The sequence below is a fragment of the Protopterus annectens genome, chromosome 11.part0 (assembly GCF_019279795.1).
Source record: "Protopterus annectens isolate FY-2018-M chromosome 11.part0, PAN1.0, whole genome shotgun sequence".
Taxonomy (NCBI): domain Eukaryota; kingdom Metazoa; phylum Chordata; order Ceratodontiformes; family Protopteridae; genus Protopterus; species Protopterus annectens.
The window spans coordinates 1,381,618,640-1,381,642,559 of record NC_056745.1 but is presented as its reverse complement, the minus strand read 5'-3'; the positions used below and the strand labels follow the sequence as shown (position 1 = coordinate 1,381,642,559).

Genomic DNA, 23,920 nt, shown 5'->3' with positions numbered 1-23,920 from the left:
GAAAGTCATTGAGACTGTTCACCATAGGGGGGTGTCTTATTTCCAGATTTGGAAGTGGAGGCCCCCATTGCTTAGTTCTGAGAGTCCCCTGGGACTGAAACCTGGTGCTTTTGGTGCATCTGGGTTTGGCTTGAGAGGATCTGGAACGAGCTGGAAAGGACCAATTGTAGGCCAGTACCTACTAAATCTTGGAGGTTGCACTTGTAAGGAATCTTTTACAGTTTGCATAGCTTTAGCTTTATCTTCTCATGTTTTAGAACTTCTTCAGCCTTACTGCCAACCAGGCAGTCCTAATTTAAAGGTGCATCCAACAATTTCGCTTTAACATGATCAGGCAGAGATAGCTCCTTAAGCCAAGCATGCCTTCTAAGCATAGACCCGGTAACAGCAGCCCTGCAAGAGGCCTCTAAAGAATCAAAACCACATTGCAAAGTATGTTTTCCAACTTGTTCAGCAGAATGCAATAAATCCTGTAAATCTATTTTCTAGTCAGAAATCATCATTTTCTGTTTAAACAGTCCAATATGCTGTTGACATTTTAACATATGAAATTTGTAGTTTAAAGCCCTGATTGCCAAGGTTACAGATGTATAAATCGTTTTACCCATCTATCCAGTGCCCTGGAGATCAGAAGGGGTAGGTTTTTGGCAGTAGAAGTCTTAATGCCTTTGGGCCCCTGAGAAATTGTTTCTGGATCTGGAACAGGATTTTTGAAAAAGAACTTGTGGGACTCAGGAGCCCTGTAGTATCTGTCAGGTTTACTAGGAGCCAGAGGCAGGGAATCAGGGGCCATACTGGATTCCAAAAACACAACAATGTCTAGTACAGGAGGAATAGCCAAAGGAAAGTGGAAATGCCCCCTTAAGGTATGTAAAGTTTCCCCAAAAGAAAAGTCCTCGGGGGGGGGGGGGAGCAATGGGAATGGAATCCTCTGCATCAGAATCCTCATAATTAGAAGAGTCAGAAGAAAAGTACAGTTTTGTACCTACCATAAATGTAGATGTTCGAAGATCCACATTGCTGCAATCCTTACTTATGGGTAGTCCGCTGTCCTCGGTCGGCCCGAATACCAAAGTATTAGGCTGACGTCGGTCATGGCGCTCAGATCTGACATCAGAGCGTCAGGGTATAAAAGCGCATGACCGACGTCATATCCTCAGTCTTTTCTTGCCCCAGATGTCAGAAGGCCCTAAAAAGAAAGGCCACAGCCCAAAAACAGGATACCTCCCAAAAAAAACATGCCCAACAACAACCATCACCCAAACCATAATACCATGCCAAACTACAGAGGGGAAGGAGGGAGGGTATGACTGCAGCAATGTGGATCTTCAAACATCTACATTTATGGTAGGTACAAAACTGTACTATGTTCTTCATCTCACATTGCTGCAGTCCTTACTTATGGGTAGAATCCCAAAGCAGAGGTAAAGGGAGGATGGCAAAATCATAAAGCATTAGGGGCTGCTAAAATGCCCTGTAATATTGCAGAGGCAAATCCAGCCCTAGACTTAGAATAAAGAGGAAGGTGGTACTGCTTGGAAAAAGTATGTACTGAACTCCAAGTGGCTGCTTCCAAAATATCTTTTGTAGCTACCCCCCTTAGAAAGGCAGTAGAAGTGGCAGTAGCTCTAGTGGAATGAGGTCTGATTCCAGCCGGAACCTCCTTACCATGATGGGAATAACAGAAAGAAATACAAAACCCAATCCATTTAGAAATAGTTTGTTTTGAAACAGGTTTGCCCTGAGAACCCAAAGCAAAAGAAACAAACAACTGCTGAGACTGCCTGAACCCCTTGGTTCTGCTCAAATAATAACGTAACTGTCTGTGAATATCCAAAGTATGCAAAATCTTCTCCCTTTATTTTGGGGTTTGCATAAAAAGTAGGCAAATGAATAGTTTGGTTCAAGGCCACACTAGAAACCACTTTAGGCATAAAGGAAGGATTAGTACGCAAAGATACCCTATCCTTATGAAAAATCAGGAAAGGTTCCACTGCCATAAGGGCCTGTAATTCAGAAACCCTTCTTGCAGAGGTAATGGCCAACAAAAAAGCAGTCTTCCATGATAAATACTTTAACTCGGCAGTAGCTGCAGGCTCAAAAGGTTGTAGAGTAAGTTTTTCCAACACAAAATTGAGATCCCAAGCAGGAGTAGGAGCTCACGGGGGTCTTATGTTCTTTGCCCTCTAAGAAATTGCTTAAACAAAGGATGGGAAAATAAAGGAGGGTCACAGTCATAGTGAGCCGAAATGGCTGCAGCATGAACCTTTATCGAGGAGAAAGACAAACCCTTGTCCAATAATTCAGTAAGATATTGAAGAGAAGCACTTAAATCAGGCTTGGAAACATCAAAGTCCTTCGCTTTGCTCCAAAGAAAAAATCTCCTCCATTTATCTGCGTAAACTTTCCTTGTACTAGGCCTTCTGGCCTCCAAAATAACATTCAAAACTTGTTGTGGAAGCTGAGACCCTCCAGGGTCTAAAACAGAATATGCCAAGCTGTGAGATGTAGAGACTGAATCTTGACATTGAGGAAGTGATTGCCCTCCTGAGACAAAAGATGCGGAATTAAAGGCAGAGGCCATGGAGGCTCCCGTACTAAACTCCTCAGTAGTGGGTACCAGTGCTGTCAAGGCCAATCCGGCGCTATCAGAATCATGGATGGCTTGTCTATTCTGGCCTTCAGGAGTACCTTGGGAATGAGAGGCAGAGGTGGAAAGGCATAGACATGAAGATTGCTCCAACTGAATGATAGAGCGTCCACCTTCCAAGCTGTGGGATGAAACATTTTTGTGCAAAACTTTGGCAACTGGAAATTTAGTGGAGAAGCGAACAGATCTATGTCTGGAGTCCCCCATAACACTGTCAACTTTTGAAACACATGAGGATCCAGTTTCTACTCGTGAGGATCCACAATTTGTCTGCTCAACACATCTGCTAAGGAGTTCTGTGCTCCTGGTAGAAACCTTGCCTGAAGATTGAGGTGTAAACTGAGAGCAGTCTCCCACAAGATCATCGCTTGTCTGCAAAGAGGGTATGAATGGGTTCCCCCTTGCTTGTTGATGTACCACATGACAGTAGTGTTGTCTGTTTGAATCAACACCTGTCCTGGGTGAAGTAAATCCCTGAAAGCCATCAATGCAAATTGAACTGCTAACATCTCCTTCAAGTTGATATGCAAATGTTGAAGTCTGACAGGCCACATGTCTTGCACCCATTTTCCATTGAGGTGTGCTCCCCAAGCCTTGTCCGAGGCATCTGTCGTTAGTATCTGACTCGCCTCTGGTCGGGTCACAGAGAGTCCCTTGTTTAGGTGACATTCCTGAGCCCACCACAAAAATTCTTTCTGAATGCAAGGTATTATCGGAATGACAGTGTCTAGATCTTGGCAGTGTTGTGTCCATACATTTTTGAGATACCATTGAAGCTTCCTCATATGCAGTTTGGCATTGGGAAGCACCAGAATACAAGATGCCATGAACCCCAAGGCTTGAAGGACTGTCTTTGCAGTCAGCCTGGACTGTAGAGACATTTGCTGGAAATAAAGAGAAAGGCTTCTTTGTTTGTCTGGGGTCAAAAAGGCCATCTGGGAAGCTGTATTCAGTCTCACACCCAGAAAGCACATGTCCTGAGAGGGTACTAGACTGGACTTTGTTTCGTTCACAGAATACCCTAGGCATCTTAACACTACCATCACATACTGAAGATGATGAAGAAGTTCGTCTTTGTGTTGTGCAATAATCAGGCAATCGTCCAAATAAGGGTAAATCTGTATTCCTCTTAACCTGAAAAAGGCAATCACTGGAGCCAGAACCTTTGTGAACACTCTGGGCGCAGTAGAGAAGCCAAAGGGCAATGCAGAGAACTGATAATGTAAATTTCCAGCACGAAAACGCAGGTACCTCCTGCAACTGGGCCTGATAGGAACATGAAGATAAGCCTCTGAGATCCAGAGTTACCATCCAGTGATCTTTTCCCAACAGAGGTAAAAGCTGTTGTAACGTCAGCATTTTGAACTTTGGAATGTCCAGATACGTGTTGAGGATAGATAAATCCAAAATTGGTCTCCACGTGTTCCCTTTCTTTGGTACTAGAAACAGGCGAGAATAAAATCCTAGTCCCACTTCTGACAGAGGAACTGGCTGTATAGCTCCTATTTGAAGAAGCAAAGAAATCTGCTTGTGAGCCTCTATCCTTTGCAGAGGAGGAACGTCTGGCATGCCTTTGAAAGGAGGCAATGTATGGAAATAAAACTTGTAGCCTCGGTTTATAATGTCCAATACCCATTTGTCCTGGGTGACTAAAAGCCAGATTTGCTTGAAGAGTGCTAACTTTCTTCCCAAAGGAGCTGCCAGGCAAGAAGAATCTGGCAGCTGAAAATGCAGGTCATTGGGCCTGTTTACGAAAGGACTGGCCCCTGCCCTCACCTGCAGATTGTGCAGGCGAACTCCAAGTTCTAGGCCTGAATGTACTGTGAGCTCTGCCCCTGCCACGTCTAGATCTACCCCTAGATTGAGAATCAGAAGAAGGGTAGGTCCACCCCTTAGTAGGCCAATTCCTACTAAACTTTGGAGGTTGTACCTGCAAAAAATCTTTAACAGTCTGCATAGACTTAGCCTTGTCTTCCATTTTCTTCAAAACCGACTCCACAGGAGGACCAAACAAAACTTCAGACTGTAAAGGGCATCCAGAATTCTAGTTTTAACATGCTCGACAAATTCTGATCCTTAAGCCAGGCGTGCCTACGAAGAACTGAACCAGTGGCAGCCACCCTAGAAGAGGCCTGTACAGCATCAAAACCACATTGCAAAGAATGCTTACCCACCTGTTCAGAGACATGTACTAAATCCTGCAATTCTTTACACTCTATACCCTCTGCCAAAGCATCCACTTTAGATTTTAGCTGAGAAAGGAGGAAATTCTGATACTTCAACATATGAAACTGGCAATTTAAAGCCCTCATTGCTAAAGTAGAAGAGGTATACACCTTCTTACCCCATCTATCCAAAGCTCTAGCTTCCTTATCTAGAGGAACCGGATTCTTTACAACAGAGGCTCTAACACCCTTAGGCCCCTGACTAATAGTTTCTGGGTCCGCCCTAGGACTCTTATACAGATATTTATGAGCCTCAGGCACCCTGTAATATCTGTCCGGTTTAACTGGCGCAGGAGGCAAAGAATCTGGATTAAGGGAAGCCTCCGAGAAAACATCTTGAACATCCAAAACAGGAGGTATAGCCAAGGGTCTATGCTGTGGTAAAAACAAGAATTCCCTAAGCCTCTTCCGTGAATCAGAGAAATCCTGTCCTTCCCACTTAAAATGCTCCCTCATGGAATGCAGAGTTTCTGAAAATGAGAAATCCTCTGGAGGAGAAGCAGAAGGAGTGGAATCCTCTGCATCAGAATCCGAATAAGGATGAAAATCTAGAATATCTTCAGCAGAAGACTCTGAGTCATCTGAGGCCTGATCCAAACTTTCCAACTCTGGCTCCACCCTAGGCCTCTTATCAGGAGGGGGCATAGAACCTCTAATTAAAGTAATCAAATCTTCTGCCATTTTAAGCATGTGCTTTTTAGGCACAGACCCTGAAGTACCTGAAGGGACACCAGAGGAAGGCAAAACAGACCTGCCCTTAGAAGAAGCCTTAGAAATAGAAGCAGAAGGCCTAACCACCTTAGGCATAGAAGGGAGAACAGTAACTTGAGAGGCCCCTTCAGCCTGAGCTGATTCCTGGGAGGCCACATCCTGCAAAATCAAAGTTTCCCCCTGAGACTCAACAGAAACTTCAGCCGGATCCACCTGCTCTACTGTAGCTTCTGCAGGACCAGCGTCCGAAACGGACGAATCAACCTGTCTAGGTTTCAAGGATTTGTCTTTGCGCTTCTTCGTGGAAGCGGGCGTCGGAGGATCCGACGGCATATAATTACACCACTTACCAAAGACTAACCTAGCACAATCTAACCTCCTTTTTATAGTGCGCTTATTAAACCTAGCACAAAACCGACACCCGACTACGCCGTGGTCCGGTCCCAAACAAGGAATGCAAAGAGAGTGATAATCCCTATGCGGTATCTGTTTCCCACAAGAAATACAATTATTCACTTTTTCTGACATCCGGTAATTAACTGAGGCAAGAAAAAACAAAAATATTCCCCAACGGGGTACTTAGCCCAACTTGGTTTCGGTCTGAAACTCGGAATTCGAAAATTTCAGAACGCCGAACGGCACTTGCAACGCTGCTTCTGCATCGGACCATGCGGCAAAAAAGACTGAGGATATGACGTCGGTCATGCGCTTTTATACCCTGACGCACTGATGTCAGATCTGAGCGCCATGACCGACGTCAGCCTAATACTTTGGTATTCGGGCCGACCGAGGACAGCGGACTACCCATAAGTAAGGACTGCAGCAATGTGAGATGAAGAACATCAGAGTCCTGATCAGAAGATTCATAGTCAAGCTCAGCCCAGGCCTCTTAGAAGGGGGGGGGGGTTTGACTACCCCTGATTACAGTAATTAGATCTTCAGCCATTTTGATTTGTTTTTTAGGCATAGGGGCCTGAACATGCGGCCTGGGCGTCAGTTTTAGACATGGATCAAGATTTAGGCCTTAGTATTGAAGGTGGAGTCTGTTTAATATGCAAGTCTGTAGGCCTAAATACACCCTCAGAAGCTGGTGCCTGCACAACGGCTCCGGACCCATCCAAGGTAGAGACATCCGCGTGTTCCATAGGTGAAGCATCTCGTGGCATACCGGACTCCTAAAGGGTCTCAGTAGAGGCCTGCGAGTCAGAAGTAGCAGGTATCAGGGGCTGCGAAAGCATCTCACTGAGTACCGGCGACTGGCTTAGAAGCATCGGCAATTTTGGACCTAGACGGCCTCTCTGTCTTTATCTTTGCATTTTTTCAGAATCCTGGTAGTCGGATGGCTAACAGACAACATTTCTGGATAATTAAACTGAGAACCGAAATATTTAGAGGCAAAAATGTACCAAAGATGGATAGTGCGCTGATTAAATAAAGCACAAAACTGACAGCAAGGTACATCATGGTCAGGGCCTAGGCAAGGAATACAGTACAAATGAAAATATTTATGAGGTATTTGCTTTCCACAAGTAATACAATTATCAACTTTTACTGACATCAGTAAGGAGCAAGAAAGTTTCCCCAACGGGGTACTTAGCTTTAAGTTGAAGACTTCGTTTCTGAAACTCAAAAACGAAAATTTCAGGAGTCTGCAGACCAGCACCTGCGAACTGCTTCTGCTTCGGGCACCGCACAGCTAGAAAGACTGATGTAATGGCATTGGCTACCTCTTTTTATGCCCCTGATGACCGGACGTCATGGAAGGGACAGCAACAGACGCAGGACCCAAGACTTGTTAATCAGGCCGACTGAGGGCAACCTGCCAGCAGACTAACCAAATGTAATGACTGCAACAGTGAAACATGAAGAACATCTTAGCGGTTTCTATCATGCAGTACCATATGACTTTTCACTAACCTTATATAAATTGAGCATTTCCTGCCTTCCCTTAAAACTTCACTTTACCTACTCCCGAGCACTGTTCCCCACAAACACCATTTCTAAGAAATTAGCTCCTCCTTTTTTCTAGGAGATGCCATCAAATTAGCTCCTCCTCTTTTCTAGAGATGCCCTCTCCAGCCCCATCTCCTTTTTGGCAGGCAATAGCAATACATTTAGTAAAGCTTTACCTATGCCTGGGCAACTTGTACTTTATCCCATATCAAATAATTTCCTTAGTTACACTTAACTTAGTCAGAATACGCTGTAGGGATTTTTCTTTTTAATTTGCCAAACCATTACAGTCCCAAAAAACATGTCCCTTATTACCTTTCCCTTCTATATATCACACCTTCAGAGGCGTTTCACTGATAGCAAATGCTAAAGTCTACTTGGACTATGCAAACACTTCCATGCAAAACTGTAAACCTTCTGGACTTGGCTGCATACCTGGAGTCTTACAAATTTCTTTCCAATATTCCCTTGTAAAACTGCCTTTCCATTTTCTTATAGCTATCATACAATAGTTTATATGCCCTACTAATTGTCCCTTTAACAGCAGCTTCTGTTCTACACACAACCAAACTATACTAGATCTGGTATTTCAGTAAGCATTCCCCGATACTTTTGTCTTTGCCTATACTGTGTTATCAATCCCTGTTAGGAAGGCAGTCTTTAAGCTGCAGTCCAAACTTCTGCTTAGCCTCATCCCACTCTTGCCACTCACGCTCTAGATATTTATTACTAATATCTTGGTTTCTTTTACCATTTTTCCCCAGTAAATTCCATCCCCATCTTTTGCCTATTTTCTATACTTTACTCCCAGTCATCCCATGGATTTAGTTCCTAGAATATTTTATCAATGTAATATTCTGCATGGCTGGGCAGTACAATGATGCAATGGAAAGTGTTATCACCTCACAGCAAGAGGATCTTTGGTTCAGTTCTTGGCTAGGTGCTTTCTGTGTTGAGTATGCATGTCCTCCATTTGTTTCTGTGGGGTTTCTCCTGGTGCTTGTTTCCTCCCATATTCCAAGCATGCAGCAGGTGGACTGAATACACTAAATTGGCCATAGGTGAGAACTGTGGCAGGGCTAGGCACTCTGCAGTGTAAACAATGGCTCTAGAAGTGACACCAAGACCCCATGTGGAAAAAAAGGGGTGATGGATGGATTCTGCATATTATCTGTAAGAATCTGTATCCAAAATCATACACTTGCCTTATTTTTAAACCTCAGTTCCCAATTTCACACATTTCCATTTTGATTTATAACCTACTTGTGTTATATATGACCCTCAACTACATAGCCCTAAAATATGTATTCAGATCAGACACTCCTAATTAGCCTTGTTCACGGGAGGATCAACGCATCCCACTTGACTATTGCTCATTTCTTCTCCCACATAAATCCATTCAACTATCATCCATAACTACTTCTTGTTGATAAAAATATACCTGATCTTTACACAAAATGAGCATTTTTACTGCTTGTACCTTACTATCCATAATCGAGCTACACGTTTCTCGGTTTTAGTATTACCTTTTTAGTATCTTTCTACACATCCTTACCAGCCAAAATTTTAATTCATACACCTAAAGAATTCGTGTCTCCATAAATATCGGCACTACTGAACAAAATTCATGTGTGGGTAGATAGTTTACAGCTCTAGCCTTTTTCATTAATTTTATACACAGAAATAACTTTAAATGGGCTCAATCAACACAATGCCATTTTTTTGCCTTTATCTAGTAAGATCTGCAAATAAAGCTACTTTTGTTGATTACCATACAAGTTATACCCTTGAATTTGAAAGTACCTTATTTGCTTGGTCAACTGCTCTAACATATAAAGCAAATAAAAGGGAAAGACTACCTCCACCTGACTTCACAGTTCAAACACAGCTTGTCAGAAAGGAACTTTCCTCATCTTAATCCATGCCTCTGCCCCTTCATACATTATCTTAATTAGCCCACTTTTATCAGGGAATATAAATGCCTCTTATTGGCCTATTCAAAATCCCAGATGACTACTGAATGCTTTCTCTGCATCAAGATGCACCGAACAGGAGAATTTTCTTGCACGCTGCTTCCTTCTGGATCATAGTTCTATTTATGTTGTCAAATGTTAGCCTCCCCTCTACAAAAAACACTGCTCCATATCAGTTTTGGCAACACTTCTGTCATGCTTTGCTAGTATATACAAACACTGCAGTTTTGGTTTGAAATAAAATGGGTCTATATGAAGCTGGGTCTGAAATCTCTCTACACTCTGGTTTATACAGCCAACAGCTTTCTTCCAAGATGCTGGGCATCTCCTTCCTTTTAAAATACTATTAAGCAAAACCTTCCAGAGCATTCACTTTTTCACAACTTTCAAAACTTCCACAAAATAGTTTCTCCTGGAAACCTCCCTGTTGATTACGCATCACCCATTTTTCTCTTACTATCTTTACTGGATGTTGAGCTTTATCTTCTAACCTTGGTATAAATCAAGTCTTCCTTATATATTTTCATTTGCAGCTTTTCTTGGTTTCAATACACCGCTGCTTTAAACAAATTTTTCACATTTCTGTAATACCATATATTTTAAGGAATAAAACTATCCCAAAGCAGTCCACTCAATTTAAGTTGAGACACTTTTCTAGTAATACCGCCAAAAGTTAACTTGGCCTGGAAGGGGAAAGTACAGTTGTGTAAGTAAACTTACCATAACAGTAGATGTTAGAATGATTATTGCTGCAGTAGCCTTTGCTGTGTGTTATATCCTGCCAAGGACATAATAGCAGGCCAGTTTCCAAAGCATCAGGGCAACTTCCATGCATCCAGTCAAGCTCGAGTTGAAGAGGTTTGGGTGTCTAGACCTACAGAGCTTCCATGTCAACAAGACAGGGCAGCTGAGCCTTGAAAGGACAATGCTAGGAACAAAGTAAGAATTTACACACTGGCAAACAAAAATTGGAGAAGGAAGCGTCGACTGAGGCAGTGATTAAACATCTGTTATGGCAAGTGTACTCATGCAGTTGTACTACAGAATACTGATCAATGCTGCAGTACCCTTAGCTATATGTGAAGAGTGAAGGAGTCCCTGGAGAATGGTCTTAGCAAAGCCTGATATAGATCCACAGAATGAATCAAGTTTATAGAGCTTTGTACACACGTACAGAGGACCAAGTTGCTGCTACTGGAATACTTCTAGAAGCCAACCATTTCTAAAAAACATAGATGAAGCCAAGGCCCAGTTACAATGGACCGTTATCCTGCCTGGGATAGTTTTGTTGTAGTGAATATAACAAAAGGTATTAGTCTTGGACAACCATTTGGAATCCCCTTTAACAGAGGTTGTCCCTTCTTACCTTCACAAAAAATGAACAAATTGAACCAAAGACCTGAAATATTCACTTCTGTCACAACAGGATACACAATACTTTGGACATTCACAGACAACTCAGGTACTGTCATTCCTAGGTTGAGAAAAGAAAACTAGGAGATGGATAGTTTGGCTTAAAGTAAACCTGGATACCACTTTAGGCATAAAAAGGATTAATTCTCAAAGAAACCCTGTTCCTGTGAAACATGAGACAGGGTTGACTCACCATAAGCACTTGCAGCTTGGATACCCTTCTTGCAGAGGTCAGAGCAATCTGTAAAACTGTTTTCCATGTAAAGAACCTGCAGCAAGTGTTGGCTTCTCTAATGCAAAATTAAGATCCTAAGGAGGGGTCACTGGGGTTACTGAGACCTCTTATGCAAAACCCCCTTTCAAAATCAATTTTACATTAGAATGCAATGAAAGGGAGATGATCCATGGGCAGACGTGCTGTAATGGCCGATAAATGAACCTTGATGAAAGAGTAAGAAAAGCCATAGGCCAACTCCTCATACAAATATAGTAAAACTGGAGAACTGGCCCTGAATGGGTGCTGTTTTCTAGTCGATGCCATCATAACAGTTTTCCATTTGCTAATAGGATTTTCTAGCAGCAGGCTTTCTTGTTTCCATTAGTACATGCTGCAGTGTCCTCAGTAAACAGAAGCCTAAAGGGAATTAACCTCATCATCCGGGCAGTCAATGGAAGTTGACTGGGGTTTACATGTATGTCCCTAATCTTATGAGTAAATCCATTCTGTGAAGAAGTGTGTGATAACTGCCCCTGGCCATTTTCAAGAGTGCCACTGCTGCCTGGGCCACAAGGGATTCAGTTTAAATTTTCAGCAATATCCTGACTATCAGAGGTCTTCCACGCCTTCTTGCAAGGAGTCCTGGAGCAGAATCTTTCCAACCGACTGTTCAGAGTTGGCAATGTCTCCATAGAAAAATGCTTTAAATACTTGAAACAACTTTTAAACAGACAGGAAAAAGAGCAACCATTTAAAATTACAATACAGTCTGTTAAAACAACCACTACCTTTAAAATAAACTTTCCTGAACAATAAAATATTGAACAAAACTTTTTTAATGGAAGGTTTCCCCCCTTATCGGCTCAGCAAATGAAAAGCACAAGACCACTGTCAAGCCTCAAAGAAGCATAGTCTTCATAGCCAAGAAAGTTCTGGGAGGCTTGGTCTCCAAGCCGGTTTTGTTTAGTTTGCGCAGCTCGAGCTGAGCGTGAGAACGTGGAATGTGTCCTGAAGCTTTGGAAGCTGTCAGGCTGTTGTATCCTTAAGACAACTGCAGCAGTGATCGATATGACGAACATGCAGGAAAGAATGTGGCAGTGTTTGACATTTCCAGTGATGTACTAATAAGGAAGCAACTCTGACAGTATTGTATATACACAACTAGAGTCAGGCATGGAGAAAATTACACAGGAAAGACAGTAGTCAAAGCCAGCCAGATCTCACACCACCTGCAGAAGCTGGTGATGCAGCAACTTCAGGGAAACAGCTACATAGCGTCAAGCCTGAACTGGAATCACAGTTTTCTGGTTGGGGACATGGGAAGGCTTCCTAAAAGTTAACAGGCACATCTTTCAAATTCCACCTTTCAGGGCCTGATCAGAAGCCTTCTTGGCTTGCTCCCACAAGTGCAGAGAGAATTCTCCTTACTGGGACAAAGGGTTACTGCACACAGAATGGGCAGCTGAAGTAAGGGATAGATTTTGCAGCAGTTGTGTTCCAAGGGCCAACCAATAAATAACTTTGGTCATACCTCCCATCCCTTTTCCAGACCATATGGATAGAGAGCACATAAAGGGGACTTGCTCAAACTGCAACTGGTCAATTAGGAAGTATGTGAAAGAGCACTGCAAGTAATGCTAGATGTCCGGCAAGTCAAAAAAAAAAAATCAAGCCAAGGCTGCACTGTTGCCTTGATCTGTTATTAAAGAACCATTTTCAAAAAGTAGCTGTTGATTTTGTGGGAGCCTTTTCTATCCCAAGGACAACAGGTAGAACCACTGTGGTGGTGGGACTTTTACCGAGTTGTACAAGGTGGTGGCTCTGCCACATTTTGAGGCAGAAAAGGCAGCAAATGCTCAGTTAGAAATTTTTCAAAAAGGAAAGTTTCCCCAAGAAATACTGACAGATTAAAGTGCTAATTTCATGCCAGACCTGCTCGGGAAGCATTGTGGAGTAAAAGTTTTAATACCTTAAAAAAAAAACAGCCAACACAATATTCAGTGCAATTATAATCATTTAATAATTCAAAAAGTCCAGATGATGCACAAATACATGAGGCAAACCAGTTTCAGCCAAAAGCCTTCATCAGTATCACAAAAAATATATAAAGGTACATAAACACATTTACACACACCCCCTTTTTTCAAAACCAAATCAAATTGCATCATTTAAACCGGGAGGAAATAATGCCTCCAGTCTTACAATTCAGGTCCGCTCTTTAGTCAATAAATCATGCCATCCAAGTTTATTGGGTCCTTTAAAATATAAATTATCTATGCCTGTGAATCTAAAAATAGCTGTAGAGTGTTTCAAAACATGTTTAAAGCATTAGACATTATCCTATTACTAACATTTAAATGTTCAGAAATACACAACTGTCTGGAAGTCTGCCCTACATAAGAGGCAGAGCAAGTACATTCTACTAAATATATAACCCACTCAGAAACACAATTAAAACATCTACGATCAAATACATGAGACATACTAGCCGATAAAAATGGTTTAATTTCATAACATGTTTGCAAGCCATACAAAGTCCACAAGGAAAACAACCCACAAGGGGTAAACCATCCAAAGATTACCCATGACCTCTAGAATAACCAGCTTTTTTAAAACTGTTAAAATTACCAATGGTTTTACCTGTTATGTATGTGAACATACTGTGATAACTTAACCAGCTTGTTTTCAGCCAAAAGAATGCCCCAATGCTTACTGATTAGTTCACAAAATAATTTAGTGTTAAAACCAAAACTAGTATCTGAATATTTGTATCATGTTTATTTGGAACAAGATATTCCAATAAAGCATCTCTATCAATAGACTGGGCAAAGTTATGAGCACATTCTAGAACAATTTTATTATATCCCATAGCTCTAAACGTGGATGTAAGCTCCTGACTGGTCAAACAACTCATCCTTGGAACAAATTCTCTTAACCCTTATGAATTGTGATTTGGGAATGTTATGTGGTGGATGAAAACTAGTGATATCTAAACAAAATAAAAAAAAAACTCTTTGCGAAACAAAGTAATGTCCCATCAACAATTTTGGTAACCCTGATATCCAAAAAAGATATTTCCTGAATATCACACAACTGAAAACTAAGCCCCCTTCTTATTCAAATATTGTATAGCCTCTACTAAATAAATGTCAGATTTCCATACAGTCAAAAAGATCACATTTCCAAATTTAAACTTCATCTAAATACATATTGTGGCTCTCGTGCATCAGTTCTTCTATACACCCCCTAAATAGGTCAGCATAAATGGGGGCAAAAGATCCCCCCATTGCTGTACCTTTTAATTGAAAATAGCATTCGCCATTAAAGTAGAAGACAATTTTGGTCAAAACATGTTCCATCAAACAAAGCAAGAATGTATTAAACCCAGGGTTGTATAAACCTGATTAGTTTAACCAAAATTCAACAGCCAATAAACTGTCCCAGTGTAGACTATTGGTATATAAAGACTATGTCCAATGTACAAATATACCATGTTGTTTCTAACTACATATCTCTTACTATATTGAGAAATTCAGTAGTGCCCTTAATTCTAGATCTTACACCAATTAACTGCAGTGGTGGTGCTGCGGTAGCATTGTCGCCTCACAGTAAGACGTTGTCCTGTACGATTCTCAGCTAGAGCGTCTTCTGTGTGGAGACCTGCGTGAATAGGGGGTACCTTCGTTGAAGGTTGTACATCAGGGCTGGCAACTTGGCACGTAAAAATCCACTGCCAATCATTAACGGACCGGAGTTTCGCTGTGGCGACCCCTAACTGGGAAAAGCCGAAAGACAAGACACCAATTAATAAAGGTTTCAAATATTTAGTAAGAATAGCTGAAAGAGGCTCAGTTAAAGACCCAAAACAATGGGGTCGGGCCTGGTGGACAACCTGAATTTTTATGAATTCTGGGCAACATGTACAAGTACTGGAGCCAAGGATTAGATACAGTTAAGTGATGTACCATGTTTTTAGTGAAAACCCCTTCAATCTAAAGCCAGGGCAAAAAATGCATCAACATCCTTTTTAAAATGTAATGCAGGATCAAGAACCATCTTTTGATAAAACTGAATCTTCGGCAACTGATTTTTTGCCTCCTGTAAATAATAGGCCCAATCCCATACTACCACAGCACCCCCTTTATCTACATTAATAACCACTTTATTCTCCCTTAAAGCATGTAATGCCTTATACTGGTCAGGGATTACATTTCTGTTAGAGCCAACTGAATAAAAAAACTGAAATGCAAATCCTTTAATAAGTTTTGCTGAAACAGACATACTTCTTTCATAGGTAGGGAAAAGGATTGTTTAAATGCAAGCTGTGAATAACCCTGGACATCTTTAACAATTTCATTTTCTACAAAATGTCAAATCATTAACAAAAATTTCCCCAGTCACTGAATGTGTAGGAACGAACACCAGTCCCTTAAGCACCTCCGATTCTGCTACAGTCACGTAATCTGAGATATTATGCACTATTGAACTAGGGTTATTGCACAGAAAACAGGCAGCTGAAATCGGGGCTAGAGGGATACATTTAGCAACAGTTGTGTTTCAACGACCACCCACTAAACTTTGCCCATAGCTCATTCCTTTTCCAGGCCATATGGATAGAGTACGTATGTAAAGGGAACTTGCAGAAAACTGCTAGTGATCAATTAGGAAATATGTGAAGGAGTACTGCAAGAAATTCAGGTAGTGCCAGATGTCTGGCAAGTCAAACAAATCAAGCCAAGGCTGCTTTGCTGCCTTGATCAGTTACTGAAGAACCATTTTCAAAAAGTAGCTGGAATTTGTGGGGTCCTTTTCTATCACAAGGACAACAGGTAAATATTATGGTGGTGGGATTTAGTAGCACAATGTGGTGGCTGTCCCATTTTGAAGCAGAAAAGGCAGCAAATGCTCAGTTAGAAATACCGAAGAAACACTGACATAAAAGTGCTAATTTCATGCCAGACCTGCTTGTGGAAGCATTTGTGAGGTAAATTTATTTTTTATTTAACATTTTGTTAACTGGGAAAATCCGACTTGGAACAAAGCCAATTTTCAGTGGAGGCCCAGGGAGAAATGCTCCAGATGCAGGTCTTTGTGACGTGGGAGGAAACCGGAGCACCTGGAGGAAACCCACACGAACGCAGGGAAGACATGCACACTCTGCACAGAGGGCACCCCAGCAGAGAATCAAACCGGAGAACCTCTTGCTGTGAGGAAGCAACACTACCGCTGCACCACTGCGTCGTCCATAAAATTTTTAACCACCCCCTACTGTCCTCAAACAAGTTGCATCCTTACTCAAGACCATGCAAACAGCATTCACATATTAATTTAAGTGGGAATGGGACAAACCTGCCCCAGTTCTCTGCATAAAAAATGCTTCCCCATTGTCTAGGTTTTTCATTACTTGAGCTATTTTAGGGTTGAATGCTGTGGAGAACCCCAGGTTTAATTTGTGACAAAAGTCGGATGAATTAATTCCCTTATGGAGACCCTCATGGATTTTGTACTGAACTTCATGCTAGGAAACTTCTGGGTTGTCACAACAGCAATGTTAGCGTGAGGAACAGGAACTTATTCAAGCACAACAATGTCTAGTGTCCAGGTGGGTCCTATTTCTGTTCAACAGAATAAGGTAGAGGGAGCATGAGAAGGCTCCTCAACTATTATAAGACTAACCATGCAGTACAGTTGCCAGACAAGGCAGAAGCACAAACTACAATGTTAAGACAAAGTCCTATCATGACAGACACCAGTACTCCATATCTGTGCTGTAGTGCATTGCAGAAGAATTCATAGTGGGATCTTGGGGTAAGGCCTTGTCAGTGAGACTCAGTCTGATACCTCAGTAGATAGTGTTTTCTAAGCAGCTGTATCTTACCCAGATTTAAGAAATCTAAGCTGCACTAAACAAACCCAGAGCATGTTCCTAGCTAACCAAGCCAGTGCACCCAACTGGCAGAGTATCATGTAGGACAGCAGGAGTCAGCAACCACATTCCTTATAGGAAGCCTAAACAAAATAAGCCAACCAAAAAAAGACAGGAATTACAGGAGATACTGTGTTTAGGGGTAATCTAGGAACTTAGTCACTGGGCCTGATCAGTAGTGCTGGTACCAAAACAAGATAGGAGCACTAGGTTGTGTGTAGTCTAAAGGAAACTGTCAAGCAAAGCCACACTAAAAAGAAAAGAAAAATGTTATACCAACTGTGTGGAAACAAGTATCTGCCTACTACTGACATGACAAAGGGAAAGGACAGTTTATGTGATCCCAAGTTATACAAATTTACAAACTGCCTTTTGGGATGAAGAATGCCCCAGCAACTTTAGAGACCTGTAAATCACATCCTGGCAGGAGGTGGAGAAGATGTTCTTGTTTATTGTGAATAATGCATCTAAAGTTGGTCTCGTCAGGAAATCTTTCAAAATGTCTGGGAGGTGCTATAAAAATTAAAATGTGCAGGACTATCAAGGCAAAAACAGGGAAATGGCAAAAGTGTCATCTTTGTCACTGGCTGGGTGGTGGCAAAATTCAGCAATCTCCTGCCAAGATAGGCACCATTCGGGCATGGCTTACCTTTGTTACTAAAAATGTAAATAAGGTTATTACAGGAAGCTTGTACCTGATCGAGACGCAGCCATTCTATTTACACATTCTACCTAATGAACAGACCAGGAAATTAAACTGGTCACCAAGCTTGTAAGCAGGCTTTCTAGGTCAAGGATGTCTTGATAGGCTCCTCCTGTACTACTAGTCTCAATTACAATCAAGAATGTTTTCTCCATGTGGATGCTCAGAGGTAATTTCCAGGAAATGTACTTAACGTGAGCTCAGCAATGTTAAAGGAACAGCCAGCAAAGCAACTCAGCTGTGGGTTTCCACCATGGAAGGAATCCAATAAAATCAACAGGAAATGAATCACTGGGGATAATCTAGGCTTTCCAAAAGTTACAAACTTACCTAGTTACACAGAAAAATGTACTGGTTACAGATCATGACGCTTTAGTAGTTACACAAGACTAGTAAACAACAGTATGCTGTTGAGATGGATCCTGGGATTATAGCATTACCAGACAATTCAGTACAGCAGTGGTGCTAGTAATGCAAATGTAGATGGTCTATCAAAAGAAACAGGATAGTTTAACTACAGTGATACACACCTCGTGCTCAATCTTCAGTTCTTAATGATTCAAGAAAGCTTGCTTGCGTTCTAGAGAAGGGGAGAACATTTGAAAAATTCCAGTCTCAGGGATGGTTCTACAAACAGTTCTGCTAACATACAGTGCATGTAAAGTGCCGTAGCTTCCTAGGAATTCACTCACCCTCACTCAGCCCAAGGACCTTTGGTGCTATGTTAAACATCTTGCATAAAAATCCCTTGCATTCACACAATGTCATCCAAGATGGAACATCCTTTTCAATGCCAATACCACTTCCCACTGCTACAGTAACATCCTGGCCACCAGCCTACTCTGCTTTATAATGGTCAATTAATGTGCCCTATTAAACATGTACCAACTAAATTAATATATGAGAGAAGTCTTCAAAATGCACATGCCAACCTTTCTCACCAATTTGTATAACTGCTTTTTTAATTTATAAAGAGTAAGTCTCCACAGGTGTTTGAAACTGAATAATGAAACTCAAATTAAATTAGGAAATGCAGTCTGAAAATTAAATATGGAAATGTACATTCCTGAGCAGAGGAATGTCATTCTTACACTACCTGCCCCTTCATAATTTATCAGCTAGCTGTTTGTCATTAACCATAGATAACATTTACATCTGCTTCTGAGAGTATTCAGTAGCTGCAGAATTCATAGAAATGAGTTCACAAACTAGGCAACAAGTTCTCAGTCTGCACCGCCAGGCAAATCGTTACTCTCGCTCCAGTATGATCACTGGATCATCTGCAGAGTTAATTTACACGAGTGTCCCTTTACTTAAATGAACTCCAGAAAAATGTCCTGGAATGAGTCAAAACTGAGAAAGTATTCAGTCAATACAATTTTTAAAGTTCTCCTTTTCTGCACTTGGTAGAAAAGTACTGTCACTTAACTTCTTCATGGGTCCAAATTTCAAACCCACAAAGTTCCACCACAACAAATGTGCTTGGATAACTAATATTGTGACCCCAAACACTGACAAGAAGTTATCTATGGAGCTCTAAGATCAGTTAATGTATACATGTCAGATTTACTTTATGAGCTCTTAATCTTTACTGAAAGCAGCAATCCTTTGTTGCACAGCTTTCCACAATTATATATACACACACACATGCGCGCACACAGAATTCCCAGACAATGCAACACGGTATCCTGAAGAAGCACAGTATGCTCTGTGCTTCACAACTCTACAGTCTCAAGTTCAGTCTTGGTATTAGCAGAGTCTTGTGTTTCCCTCCTTATCTGCAGAGATTTTCTCAAAGTACTCTTCTGCCTGTACCTTCCAAATATGCTGGTCGACTGGTTATACCAAGTTTGCCCATATAGATTATATTGTTCCTTGTCCTTGCAGCCTCTGCCATGGCTTAAAATGGTCTGTAGAGGAGTTATATTTAACAGTTTATGGCAGCTTTAACTACCACTTTACTGGCTAGGAATCTATGTATAAAAATACAAACTCTCAAAAATCCATTAAAGTGAAGCATTTTTTTTGTTGATAGGGCAAGTCCCCTTTACCACCAAGTGCGGGGCTGTGCCCACACAACTTTACAAAAATCAAGTGGAAGACAACAGCAACTCAGGCAAGGGAACACTACCCTAGTGGCAACGTTCTGTGGTCCAAACACACACTGCCAATACTTGATACAATGCAGCAAAAATAAAGTGTCATACATCAGCAATCCCTAAACACAACACCCCTTAATTGGTAACACCTCAGTACAGTGCAGATCAATTGATTTAATATAATCTGCATTATTATGGGAAAGTTACACAACCATTACGGTAGTATACTACAAGGAAAGTAAGTTACAAAGTGCAACTCAGTGGCATGTATCCACAAACTTTTAAAAACATATTTTACATTATATATATATATATATATATACACACACATACACAAAAACACATCTGTGAGGTTGCCAACTTTTACACCCATCCAGAAGGGGTTTCCATAGACAAAAAATTGAGCTTAAAATTTTAAGTTAAGAGTGACTGTGTTCTGCATGTCCTGCTCCGAACTTGCTAGGACTACTCTCTGCCAAATTCTTAAATTAAAAACTGACTTGGATTACACATTAACAGTATTTCCATTGCAATCAAAAGAGCTCCAAAAATGGTATGAATGAATTAGAAAGGGTTACTACCAGATACCTTGTTACTGCTGACATGCTAGAAGGGCAGACTCCAGAAACATTAGGCAAAGTTCTGTCAAACGTAAAAGGCTGATTAAGATCATACTATCTACAGAATACATGGTAGAAAGTCAGTGAAGATATTTATTTTGTATTCTACTCTTTGCTTGAGCTGACAATATTGGTGGAAAGTCAAAAGGTTGTCAAATGTTAACAGTAAACTTATTTATGTTATACATTTTATTGCATCAACAGTTCAACCTGTTTTGCTCATTGTATGCTGCAATGGTTACTCAGGTCTTTCTGCATGCAGTCTTTTTACTTCAATTAAAGGATTATCTCTAAAATGAAAGTAAGAAAAAATTCATAAAGTTGTAGTAGCAAAAAAGAAAATTCTTTTAGTACCTTTGAACAACCTTACCTGGCTATTGCCATTCCAATGTAGTAAGAAAGTGGCATAATAGAAACCAGCGAAAGGGTGAACTTTGTAATAGAGTTGGTGAAGTGGTTTTCACTGTCTAAATAACCCATCAGTATTGTGAAAAGTACGAGAGGAATAAGGTCTAAACAACAGGTTAAGGAAAATTAGCTTTAATTCCCTTTTAAGTTATCTTTTTTTTTCCAGTTATCCAACAGTAGTTCAGGTCTTCTAAAACAGATTGCATCATTACCCAGACCTTGCCATGAAGCCATCCCTCAAAATCACAGATCCCGAAGTCAGACAAGTGGTGGAGGAATATTGGGTCACATTAAATTTAACATTGTTCCACAGGATACATACAAGAGTCTTCACTAAGTGGCCTTAAGTATTTTATTTATCTTCTTACTGTCCATATTGGAGAACTAATGTAGACTAATACCAAAACTGCTTCCTTACATAAATGAAATACTGCATTCCCCTTGACTATTTTACAGGCAGGTGGACTAGACAGACTTGTCGTTTTTAGCCATCTAGGAACATGTGAAGCTAAAATGTCACAGCATAAACCCCAGTGAAACCACATGAATCTTGCAAAACAGCTACAGCAACTTGGGTGCATTACACAATCTAGCACATTGAGTTTATGTAAATATAACCTTCCAAATTCTCTTGAGGAGACTCGGGCTTACTCAAGCCTGAACCTAAATACATGTCTACTCTCTTCAGTGTTGCTATCCAACAGCTCTGAGAACAGCAACTCAGCTGCAATTTACTCCTTTCCCAGCAGCCCTTATGTACTTTCAGATACTCTACATACTGTTCTTCTACACCACCAAACTAAGAAAATAGAGGAAAATGGCACTGCTCTATCAATTTAATATAACTACACTGCCATCATGGGACTTGAGCACTACTGATGGCAAAACTGTACATGTCAGGAGAAATTTTTTTTATCTGTACAGCTTTGAACAAAGTAATCAGACAAAAAAAAAAAAACAAAGTTGCCCAATAAGGATATATGAAGATTATTCATGGAGCAAAAATAGACCACAAAAAACACACACATATGTAACAGGTGTTTGTATAGGCTCCCTGCAAAATACTTTCAATTATAGTGCAAAGTTTTGAACTTTGTTTTATTTCAGTTATAAGTGTAATGTTTCAATTTGCAGTACTTGCATGTATGGGTTCCACTTATAAGAAGCCATCCAGAGGATCCAAACAAGACAAGTCTCTCATGAGTGGGATTGAAGTCAAAAAGCAGAGGCCCCCCCCCTCTTTTGTGCCTTACTGTGTAAAGAGCTAAGCAGTCACTTTCAATGAGTAATGCATGTTAAATGCATAGTAACAGCACATGTCAACTTCATCAGATAGATCATTCAACAAATGAAAATACGTCTATACATAAAATGTACACCAACATCAACTTGTGAAAACAGTGCTTTGGAAAGAGGACTCTGGTACATGTGGACATGCTGGACCCTTAAAAGTGAAAAAAAAAGTGAATTATTGATAAACAGCTATGTCACAGTAGGATATACCAAAAAAGTAATAAGGCTAGACAGTAAGCTGATCTGAACAATAAGGCTTTGTGCAGTGTATGTACAGACACAGGAAAGGGGATTCTCTTGCAGTGTATGTACAGACATAGGAAAGGGGATTCTCTTCCTAAAACTGAAACTAGTGAACAGAAACATTCTGCTCTTCAATTGTCTGTCAAACTGGCTGAGGGAGCCAAGAGATGAATGGGGTGGTCTGCAGCCATAGTTGTTAAGGTTTACAAGAAGAGAACAAAGTAGCACAAGCAGCTTAAGAACACAGTAGCGACTGGTTTCACAAGCATAAGCATTTCCATACATACATTGCAGAGGCCAACAGAAAAGCTGAAACCCGCCAACAAAGGCATGAACAAAAGCTATACCTGAAGCTTTTTTTCTCCTCCAGATCTTGTGCGCAGACTTCTAAACAAGTGAAACTACTCTCTTAAGAGAATGAAACCAAAAAATGTACAACTGGACACAAACGGACCAGACCCTCCCCCCAAAAGTCACTATGGCTTCAAGTCTGTCACATTTCATAACCCTAAACAGACAGTTGGCACTAAACAGCACATAATATTGAAATCTCAGCGCTGTAAACATGAATATGAAAGCATTACAGCACTTATAAAGGCACACTTCCTTATATACAATGTAGAACACACTTGCTTTGGAAGGATACTGACAGCAAAGATATTAATTCCATCCACTGTGTACTTGTAGTAATAAATATTAAATGCATAGTAACAGCACAGGACCACTTCATCATCTGATGGAACATCGGTCTACAAATAAAAAAAAAAAGGTGCATTAGCAGGTTGATAACTCCCAATATATGGTTGCAAATATCTGAATGTCTACTTGCTTAGAAATACAAAAATAAATTTCAATAACCGGAGAAAAGATTTATGTCAAAACATATGCTGTATTTTTACAAACAGAATTAACAGTTCCAAAGGAGAAATAAAATTGTACCTCTACATACATTTGTAATTATAAAAAAAAATGCATCTTTCAGAGACCAAGTGAGTAGCCAAACTTTGGTTTGCCCAATCCTGCTATGCACAGCCAATCGATTCACCAGAACAGGCTTTCACATAAGGTCATACAGTGGTGGTGGTGTGGGGCAGGTCTGCTTCCTCTATCTTAAAGTTAGCAAATTGGGACTATGGCTCAAGCAGTGTGTCTCTATAGTCTATACACCCACGATTTACCACGTTCATGGGAGCACAATGAACACTAAAGGAGCCATAAGAGATCTGGTCACCCAAGTCAAAGCCACCCTCACCTTCAGCAACCACACTGCCACTTTGGTCAGAAAGTCCTACGTTACACATCTTATAACCAAAGGCTTCGCATTCAGGAAGAGAGGTCATCCCCTCACTAAACCAATCGAATACAATGCCGCATTTGGCATGAACCTGACCAGACACCTACAACAGCTGGAGAGGCCACAAATGTACCTCACAAAAAAGATCCTAGGCCTTAAACATTTCCTACATGGGCAAAAAACTAGCCCCAG

The 23,920-nt window shown here is 40.9% G+C and overlaps 1 protein-coding gene across 1 annotated transcript in view; it reads right to left on the bottom strand.

Annotated features, from left to right (window-relative positions):
* The window catches only part of LOC122815078 (putative cation exchanger C521.04c), a 1,300,764-nt gene that overhangs the window by 407,402 nt on the left and 869,442 nt on the right, over positions 1–23,920 (bottom strand). Inside the window, exons 9-10 of the mRNA XM_044087322.1 lie at positions 23,081–23,183; positions 20,861–21,002 (exon numbers count right to left, since the gene is read on the bottom strand). Of these exons, the coding sequence (XP_043943257.1) occupies positions 20,861–21,002; positions 23,081–23,183 (245 nt within the window). The remainder of the gene's footprint in view (positions 1–20,860; positions 21,003–23,080; positions 23,184–23,920) is intronic.